The sequence below is a fragment of the Diuraphis noxia genome, unplaced genomic scaffold (genome assembly GCF_037042655.1).
Source record: "Diuraphis noxia isolate RWA-SAM2 unplaced genomic scaffold, SU_Dnox_SAM2 contig0004, whole genome shotgun sequence".
NCBI classification, from domain to species: Eukaryota; Metazoa; Arthropoda; class Insecta; order Hemiptera; family Aphididae; genus Diuraphis; species Diuraphis noxia.
Window position 1 is genome coordinate 55,751,907 of NW_028301714.1, and position 10,787 is coordinate 55,762,693.

General features: G+C 26.9%; 1 protein-coding gene across 2 annotated transcripts; it reads left to right on the forward strand.

The window, feature by feature from the left end:
* Window positions 1-378: 378 nt before the first annotated feature.
* BckdhB (Branched chain keto acid dehydrogenase E1 subunit beta) lies at window positions 379-10,563 on the forward strand. 2 transcript variants are annotated; one of them, XM_089225996.1, is made up of 10 exons: window positions 379-1,750; window positions 1,854-2,021; window positions 7,254-7,416; window positions 7,563-7,763; window positions 7,840-7,917; window positions 8,882-9,084; window positions 9,161-9,316; window positions 9,792-10,109; window positions 10,175-10,261; window positions 10,317-10,563. In XM_089225996.1, exons 4-10 carry the CDS (start codon window positions 7,640-7,642, stop codon window positions 10,455-10,457), a joined length of 1,107 nt encoding a protein of 368 aa, XP_089082122.1. In that variant the 5' UTR covers window positions 379-1,750; window positions 1,854-2,021; window positions 7,254-7,416; window positions 7,563-7,639; the 3' UTR covers window positions 10,458-10,563. The 2 variants fall into 2 exon arrangements, with proteins under 2 accessions (XP_089082122.1, XP_089082121.1); XM_089225995.1 differs by having other exon boundaries at window positions 381-1,750; window positions 7,254-7,483.
* The last annotated feature ends 224 nt before the right edge of the window (window positions 10,564-10,787 follow it).

Consider the following 10,787-nt stretch of genomic DNA (forward strand, 5'->3'; position numbering starts at 1 on the left):
TATATTTTCAAAAGATCCTAGTACATGAACTTGTGTATTTACCAACGTTTTTACAGTTTTTGTACCATTTACAAGGATAAACTTTGTTCTTTTTCCTTTTCTAGCTAATTATTCAATTGCATATTATTGATTGTTTCCTTTTAATTTTAAGAGACATTTTGTCTAAATCAAAAAATAACCAATATTAAGGTTTTCAAAAATAACAAACTATTATAAAATATAGTTTTTTATAACATTTTAGTACACCTATAGAAATAATATAGAAATACCGCTCTTTTTTTCATTATTAACGTTAAAAATTATTTCCAAGATAATAAAGAAACGTGATTCTAACGATCTATAAATTTTTTTTTCATTTAAATAAAATTTTCATTTTCATTAGGTAATTTTTTTAAGTTGAAGATATTTGCGCTTTTCCAATATAATATATAGGGACAGATGACTCGCCCATTTTAACCCATTATACCACAGGTCTACAGATATGAACTGAAAAGTGTTATATGCATAGGTTGTGTTACAAAGATTTAAATGCGTTGTTGTACTGTATCCAAATATAAATGATGTAACTTTCAAACCATGATACTCATTTTTAAGATTATGAAATAAAACATTAGGTCTTTGATAACCCTTACTCAACAACTATAGATAATTGAAGTGGCGAACATAGGAACAAATTGACTAAATGTTTTAGAGGGATTCAAGCCTTCGTCCCCATAGGCTATAATATAAGTATAAATATTAGTACTAATTACTAGATTTTGAACTGGGGGGACTTGATCAAAATTTTGGGGACTAAGTTGCCCCAAACTCCCCCTCTATTTGCACTAATGGTGGCAAGTATGAAAATCAGTACAAAAATATAATATACGAAGAAACATTATATTGTAGTTAATACTTTACCTATATAAAACAGTCATTGTATCACAAAATTATAGGTACCTTTTAGCTGGACACTTAAGCAATTTTTTTCATAAAAAAACAGACCAGGTAAAATAATTTTAAACTCAAGAAAAATTACATATACACAAGAAATAAACACATATAATTATCAAACACATACATTCAGTGAAATATTGATTACAATTAGAGACAGTTAAAATTTAAAAAAAATTTATGAAATGTGAAAGTGTCACATTTAATCATTCCTTTAATGACTACCAACTAAACCACTGTCAGTTACTGAAAAATTATAGGTAGGTGATATACTGATATTTAAAATCAAGTATAGAATACATTTGTCTTAAAATAATATATTATTCATTCTTTATGAAAATGTAGCAACTGATGGTCAGTAAACATTATTTACATAGAACATAAAAGATAATTAAATGATAATCAATAATCTTCTATTGATGACTAATATGAAAATGGTTACCTATGTGTAACTTATTGTATTATTTTTAATAGTATTACAAGATTGTTCATATTATGTCTTTGTCATTTGCAAAATAATTGTACAATCGAGAACATACAGCCCGATACAGGTATCATGTGTCATAAAAATTATTTCGATTTTTCTAAAGTGTGAAATAATTTGTATAATATTATTATGTATTACAAACTGATATCCTTAAATATTGTTATTCTAGACTTTGGTAGAATGTAAAAAATTTCTATGGCACGGAGAAGAAAATTATTCGATCAGACAAAACTTGTTATGTGATCAATATAACGTCTTATTGAGGTTAAAAGATAAAAATATTGATTGTACATTGATTTAACTATTTAAATATTTACGTGAATAATTAAGGTAAATTTTATTTTTTAAATAGTTATCCCCCAAAAATAAAATGCCTATGCCCTAATATTTTTTTAAAATAGTCGATATTGTTAAATTGTATTGGATCTTTTAGGCGTAAAAGGTGATTAAGGCTGGAAAAACGCTAAAAGAAATTTGGTTCCAGTTTTATGGCCACAATTATAACTTAACTAAACTAAGAATACCCAAGACACTCTGATTACCATTCCAAACCAAGGAGATCAGACTCCTCGTCCAAGCAAAACAACATTGAAATATATAAGTAAGTATATAAATGGATATTATTATCTGAATTCTGCCCCCTTCCAACATTAAAATTATAGTTATCATTCAGCCCCAGTAAAGTCATGTGGCATCATGATAATTTTATTTTATTTTTATATGAAATATGATACCTAGAAAAATTACACTCGACACCAGAAGTTGAATTATTACAATTTTGAATAGTTCTTAAATGAATTGTATTATTATTTATTATATCGACATAACATTTTACTGTGTAATAGATAATCTATTCGTCGCAGTGTCTGTATTATTTTATGAGATATTGATGTAGCATGAGATAAAGATAAAGTGTTCTGAAGAAAATTTAATCATCTAAAATATCTCAAATTACATAGGTACTTATTGTAAATTATTATTCATGCAGAGTTGTACTGTGAATTATAATATTGTATAGACTTAAACAATGTACAATTATTGAATTCGTGTTATTTTTACTATTGCATAATACATTTTTCAACATTAGCATTGGAAACTATGGTTATTAAAATTTTGTAGGGCGGTTTAGAAATACTTATTGTATACATAGGGAATGGATTTGTTATTAAGAACCCAGGTGGTCACCCATCCGGGAGCTAATGACGCTAGGCAATGGTTTTTTTTGGCCCTATCAAAATACTTGAAAATTTAATTCAAAGTTTCTCATAAGTTATTTTTATAGTGATTAAAAAATTATAAGAATACATTGACACAATTTTTTTTTATTAGCATTTGAATTTCAAATATTGACAAAAATTCGTCAAAACCATGAATATTTGCAAATTATTTTGTAGTTCAAAATTCATAAATTTGTTTGTATTAATATATCTAAGGTTATAAAATTCAACACTAAGTTTTCCATAAGTTTTGCTTCAAATAGCTATAGAGAAAATTTGAAGCGTCATTATAGGAAAAATGTTTTGAGCGTTCGAGTAAAATAAGCCTTCTATTACTACGTTTATATATGATGGCGTTAAAACGGTTGGAAATTAAATCGGTTTTAAATTCTTAAGCTATTACATAGTGCGAATGTTTAAACTTTTAAAACGGTTTACATTTTTAAACCATTTAACGCCGTCATATAAACGTAGTATTATGATAATTTTTTATGAAGATTTAATAAGTTAAAACTCAAATTTTACAAAAAGTTATTACATTTTTCAAATATTTTTATAGAGGCAGGGGCATAATAGTAAGATATGAGACACACTATGATGTGGTATAATCGGTGTATGATTCATAGTTTTGATTCAATTTTATTGATAATATAAGTTAGGTATATAAATTTTAATGAATTAATTAAGTTCACTTTAATAATTAATGAACTGTTTTACGTATTCTTTTTTGAAAACAGCTTCAATTTTTTTTGTGACACTTCCAGTATTTAGGTACAATATAGCTTTAAAAAAATATTTTATTAAGCACACTGTATATTGTAATTAGTTGAAAACATAATAATATTATTTATTACTTATTATTTTTTAAGGCCATCGCTTATTAAATAAGTATAAGTATAAGCTGGCGGATAGGCCCATCGGGAAATCGGGATTTTCTCGGTATGCCCCCATCGATATTATACTCGGAAGCAGTGGCGGATTTGAGGGAGGGTGACTTGGTGATTACCCCTCCCTAGGGAATTTTTTTTTCTTAAAATATAGCGCCGTATAATAAAAAGAATATGAAATTCATAGCTATAACATTAAACTTAAGAATAAATTATACAAAAAAGGTATTTTTAGATTCTGAACGAAGTGATGAATGTATTGATTTTACAATGATGTGTGTTTTTTTTTTTTTTTTTTTATGTTTGTTTTTGTGTCTTTTCAATTTCAAACTTTGGGGGTGGTTCACTTGTAAAAGTGAATATCCTTGGTGCATTATAAAGGTCAAAAGTAAACATTTTCCAACAGCTTTCAAAAAAATCGAGAAAAACAAAAAAAAAATGACAGAAAAACGGGAATTTTTACGCAAAACCAGTTTTCGACCAAATCGATATTTTTATATGGTTGTAATTCAAAAACTAATCACTGTAAATACTTGAAATTTTCACCAAATGTTAATGTTAGTGTTATCTATATACAGTTTAATTTTCAAAAATTTTCGACTTTTTTGAGTTATATCTTATATATAGACCACTGAAATTTTCAATTTTTTTTCTAGTAATAATAATTAATAGAATGCCAGAGATATCCAAATTATTATTTAATTTTATCTATTCGTTGACATTATGGCTAATTTCTGATGTATCAATCTCTTCTTGCATTTTAAGAATTTTATTTTCAACAATTTAAATTTGTTTGTTGTTATCATTTACTTTAGTCATATCATTATCCAATTTAGTTGAAAATTCATGAATTTTATTAGAACGAATGACATTCATACCTACACGAACTTCATTAAACGATTCGATCGACAAATCCAATTTTTTAATTTAATCAAGATCGAGTGAACAGGTGATTGAATATTATTCAAATCCACTGCATCAGATTTAACAACAAATTACCAACATCAATTGTAGACTGTAGTTATGTTTTTCTTACGCATAGAAAAATTTTGCGTATTAGCTAGCACATGTGTACCTAGCAATGATTTTTTTTTAATGATCTTATTGAAATATTATAATTTTATATTTTTGGTTTGTATGAAATTTTGTATTGTGTATTTTCACCATAGATATCGTGAATATGATAATGCGACGAAAACAGTATGAATTGCTATCATTCGACGAAATAACATTGCAGAATATCACAATATTTTGCTGTCTTATTGTCTTAAGCATTTCCAAACCTAACAATGGTAACACGGCGTCTAGGATAGACAATTTAGTTACACCTTTCCGTTGGACTTGTAATCATTGGGGTTTGTGCATTTGACTATTTACTCGCCGTATACACAAAACAAACTACATCCAAACCTGTTTGTATCGGACCAGTAATAAAAAGCAAAGTAAATAATATTTTTGTAAATTGTTATATTCGGTGGATAGTGCATCTGGTAATTTTGTATTATTATAATTTACTGCGGGGTTTAGCGCCGTGAAAGCAATACGCAAGCAGTCCCCGCAGCGTCTCGGGTTGAAACCTGAAAAAAAAAAGTTACCGGAGATGCAATTTTTACGCTCAGGTTCGAAATCGCTTCGTTGATGATGTTATTCGGAATAACTGGTTAGACGTTAGAAAATATAACACGTTTGGATGGATTGATGATAAATTTGCGTATCTGCATCATACTTTAATATTATCTATGTATATGACCGAATGACTATTAATTATGTCATTTGTTGACTTTTAAGGAATATTCAAAACCTGTTATATATATTCATGACGCGGAGATTATGTTGTTTGCATCAATAATTTTATTAAGAGCAATGATATAGATTACATTTGCTTAATTCCTTCTATAGATTTCATTACTAATACGCTTGATTCATTTTTGGCGTGGTAATGTTTGCTGTTGTTTCTACGAAGCTTTTAACTTGGAAGTTGTTTATAGGAGGTATTGAGATGATTTAGGCATTGTTATTATGATGAGTATCGTGGATTTCCTGAGAAGCAAGGGTATTAGGATTTAAGGATTGTATTAGTTTGTGTAGATAGTTTTCACTTAATTGGAATCTAATAATTTAGCATTAAGCAGAGTTTTGCGAATTTAATCACGATGTGTTTGACAGTGAGTTATTCATTACAAATATACACCGTTACTATCATAATTTATTTTGATTAAATAGGCAGTTAATCATTTGTATTATTATACATAAAGACATATTACCAATGGGTATCGTATGAGGTATCAATCGATCAGAAATATTGTGGAGATGGGAACAGAAGAACTTGCAAGTATATTGGCTAGAAGGTTTATAATTTAAGATTGGATTTATATGGATTTTAAATTGTAAAACATGCCCTAAAATAAGTCAAAATATGCAAAAAAAAAATGTGAAACGTGGAAAAATAAATTTCAATTTTGATTACATTTTATATTTAATTTTAATTTTGCAGTAATAATTATTTATTCATTTTATTAAAATGTTCATAAACAAAAAGTGAGATGTAGGTGTATAATATATAATATATATATAACATATTTTCAATTTAAAAATGTTATTTGTTAAATAATAATTTAGTTTTTATTCATTAATACATTGTACGATAAATTTTATCATGATTAAATAGTAGATATATTGGTGACATAAATAGTAAAAAAGTACAATTTAATGCAGTTTACTAATTGGAAAAACATTAAGTAATTAAAGTATATTCCATGTTTATTTCTGTGAAATTATGATGAAGATTTTAAAGAATGTACTTCGTAGGATGAAAAACTGCGTTCAACATCTGCGTTCAACACTGGTGATTGGAGCATGTTTAAAATTGGCTATTATGTCCAGTGAATAATTTGGAACACATAAATCGTTGAAATTAGCATCTAGAAGTATTTTCGAAATTTCTTTTAAAACCATTAATCCGTTATTTTTACTCATAATGTTTTTACGTATTGTTTTAATTAATGTACTATTTGCACTAGTAGGAAGTTCATTGAAAGAGTTTTCTACTTGTTATAACATTTTTAACGAGTTAACAAGGGACAAATTAGAAGTTTCAAGCTTTTTGATACTTTCAACGGTAGATAAAAAATTTTCTCTAATGTAAGCAAGAGCATTTGCTTAACCTTTTTGGATCGTTAGGTATATTTGTACTGTTTTTTGTTAAAATATGTAGAAATATGCAGAAAATGCACTAACGTCAAAAAATGCAAAAATATGCAGCTTAAAATTTTGATAATTAATCATGTAATGATTTGTGGACACCTATTTACTGCATGTATATGATGTTGTAAATAGCAAGATGCATTTTATTCAAAATCCGGTCTTTATTTATAACTTATAACCAAAAATATTTAAGTACTTTAAAGACCAATTTCGCGAAAGCAACGAAAATATCATAAAATGTATGTCCTCCGATCTATTGCTTATCAATCCCCACTACTCTCGAAGTGGCAGCGACGACGACGTATATTGTATATTATAGGTATAGTTATTTAATATTTATAGTATATTATTATTTATTATTATTATTATATAGGTAATAATTTATTTATAATTACATTGTTGTTGTAATAGAATGGCAAATCATTTACCAAAAATAAAAATAATCAATACACTCCAATATTTGTATTATATAAAAATTTAAATGTATAATATTGATACTTATTAATATATTTCTTGTTTACATAGGTATGCTCGACGCCATCAACACTTAGGTACGTCACGCCTCACGGGAACACGTGTGTGATCATGTGACTCGGTGATTCGAGTATTTGACGTTCATTTTATAACGTTGATTATGATTTATAACATCAAACTACTAAAGCAGTCATATCTGCCACACTAACCACAGGTAAGCCGTAGCCAGTAGCCAGTAGGTGCATCTGGCATGAGTACCCAGCGGTCGGTTCGTTAATAGTGTTAGTACCTATGTATTATATAAATTAAATTTAACGATTTTTTTTTTCTTATACTTATATCAGTGATTTGTGTTTCTAGATTATCGATTTTCATCGAAAATACGTATTACATTATATTCAGTTACTTTTACAAATTGCATAATAAATTAATAAGTTATGCACACTGCTATAAATAAATATTCTTTGGTTTGCAATGTGACCAAAAACATATTATGTGGCTATATCAAACGTCGTTCGTCTCATTTTGTTTATCACCCTGAACGGATTTCCAATGAACTTGGTGAGATTACAATATATTCATGAAATTATTATTTCTATTTGTTTTTTATCAACAAATATTGTTTTACACATTTTAGGTAAAACTAGTAAGAAGAATATGTATCAGGCAATCAATAGTGCTATGGATTTGGTTTTGAGCAAAGATCCGAACAGTGGTATTTTATTATAGTGTTAATTATTGACCTATATTATATTTTAAGCTTAGATTTACTGAGTACAATTTTTGATTTTAATTTCTGTTATGTTGTTATTTCATACAAATTATTACATTTTTTTTTTATCCAACCAATTATCAGACAAATCAAAAATTTAATTATTATTGTTTACTTTGAGTCCCTTGGCGAATGAGCATAACAATTTTTATATATAAATTAATTAAGAATAAATAATTCACTTGGATAAAAAATATTATCTACTAATATATTCTAGTACAAAATATTTATATTCTATTCATTTTCCCATAAGTAAAATCAACTAATATTTTCATTAGATTCCATTTTATTGAAATTATCTATTAACTTTGGGTATTATCTTAACATTCTATTGTTCTTAATTAATATTTTTTTTACAAATGATTGGTCCTTAATAAATGTTAAATTCTAACTAACGAGCATAATAAATGGGATATAATGTTAGGTATATATTAATTAAAGAAAAGTCAATGGGTTAAAAGATAAAAATTCAAATTTATACATAATTTACTCTAATTAATTATTTGTTACCATTTATCTATGGTACATAATAATAATCGTTGAAAATAAATAAATTAATTTTTTGTCGCGTTTACTTAAATTAAACAAAAGTTTAATTTTTGATGCCATTTGAAATATTTTAAAATTACCTTCGAATATCCAACAGACAATGAAGTTACTGTTCAAACTCCAAATTAGAATATTAATATACATGAAAGATAAACACATTATATTGATACGTTTTTACGTTTTGGTTATCGATAATAATAATATGGTTCATTTTATTATTATTTATTACATTTAAATTATGATAACAATTTTCCATAAGCAAAATAAATAATTATGCAAATTAATTAATTTAGTGTTTTTATATTATAATATATTTATTCTCACATAATATATAATTGTACATGTATTGATATTCTAGTTGTGTTTGGTGAAGACGTTGGGTTTGGTGGTGTATTTAGATGTACTAGTGGGTTACGTGAACGTTATGGTGAAGATCGTGTCTTTAACACACCACTCTGTGAACAAGGAATTGTTGGTTTTGGAATTGGTCTTGCTGTAGCTGGTACTACAGCAATTGCAGAAATTCAATTTGCAGATTACATGTATCCTGCATTAGATCAAGTACTTCAATGATATTGTTTTTGTATCACATATGAAAAATAATACTTATAAATTATCATACATAATTTATTTTTAGTTGGTTAACGAAGCAGCAAAATATCGGTACCGTTCTGGTAATTTATTTGACTGTGGTAAATTAACTGTACGAACTCCATGTTCTGCTGTTGGCCATGGTGCACTTTATCATTCACAGAGTCCGGAAAGTTTCTATGCTCATTCGCCAGGACTCAAAGTAAATAATAATAATTAAATTTTTGATTTGTCTGATAATTGGTTGGTAAATATCTCAACATTTTATTATAATTTATGATCAATTTCTAAATATTATATTCCTACTATAATATTAAACATTATTGTCCCTTTTTTACTCTTTACGTACCTAACGTACCTTCCTTATAAACATTAATTATTATTTAAAATACATTAATTAAGCATTATGAATAAGTATACAAACAATATTAATTAAAAATAATATTTATGAAACTGTTATTTACATGTATTTGGTTTAGTATAAAGGTTTTAATACATAATAATAGTTTCATATGTAATTAGTTCTTCTACAGAGTGTTAAGAAGATTTAGAGGCATCTATATCTAAGTATATTTTCTATACACTAAATTTAGTTACAATTTATGCTCAATGCTCATAATTTATTTTTAAAAGTCTTTAAAATAATTTAGAAATTCTTTAAATAAATATTATTACAGATTGTTATGCCTCGCAGTGCACAAACAGCAAAAGGGTTACTTCTATCTTGTGTTCGAGATCCAAATCCATGCATATTTTTTGAGCCCAAAATTATGTATAGGTTAGCAGTTGATGATGTTCCTGATGATGATTATGAACTACCTTTAGGAAAAGCCGATGTGTTGATCGAAGGTAGAGATATCACTTTAATTGGATGGGGTACTCAAGTACATGTGTTGCTTGAAGTTGCGGAAATAGCTCACAAGGATTTTGGAATTTCTTGTGAAGTAATTGATCTGGTGACCATACTACCTTGGGATAAACAAACAGTAACAAACGTTAGTAGTCAAAAAATTTTACATAATCATTTTTATATTTATTCAATCTATTGTATTTTATTTAGTCCGTGAAAAAAACAGGCCGTGCTATAGTGTCCCATGAAGCTCCCTTAACTGGTGGTTTTGGCGCTGAAATAGCTGCTTCAATACAAGTAATTAATTATTTCTTACATTAACTTTATTATTTTTAAGCAATTGTGTTTTCAGGAGGATTGTTTTCTCCATTTAGAATCTCCAATTCGACGCGTAACAGGTTATGATACTCCATTTCCTCATGTTTTTGAAAAGTTTTACTTACCTAACAAATGGAAATGCTTACAAGCTGTTAAAGAATTAGTTAATTATTGATAACTTCATAATTTTTGATTTAATTGTTATTAAAATTGTATTTATATTGCTAATTACATTGTTATATTTTATTTTTAAATAAAATTATTTTTTAATTTGCTTTTAATGATTGTAATTTGTAACTACCGACTACCGTAGCAGTTAAAGCTGTACCAAGAATAAAAAAAAACAAAGAAAGTATTTACTTTCACAAAATTAATACATTGGAAATTGAAAATAGCATTTAACAATAAACTATAGCATTATGAATGGGGCACAGTTTGTTATCTATATTTTAAAGTGTTGGAACTTCATGTTTGATGATGTTTGTTGTTAGAAGACCACAAAAAA

Bases quoted from the DNA above. Each gene is read 5' to 3' on its own strand.
- BckdhB (XM_089225996.1), top strand. From the start codon at position 7,640: ATGCACACTGCTATAAATAAATATTCTTTGGTTTGCAATGTGACCAAA. The intron at 7,764-7,839 runs GTGAGATTACAA...TACACATTTTAG, and splicing joins ACGGATTTCCAATGAACTTG to GTAAAACTAGTAAGAAGAAT. The intron at 9,085-9,160 runs GTACTTCAATGA...ATTTATTTTTAG, and splicing joins TGTATCCTGCATTAGATCAA to TTGGTTAACGAAGCAGCAAA.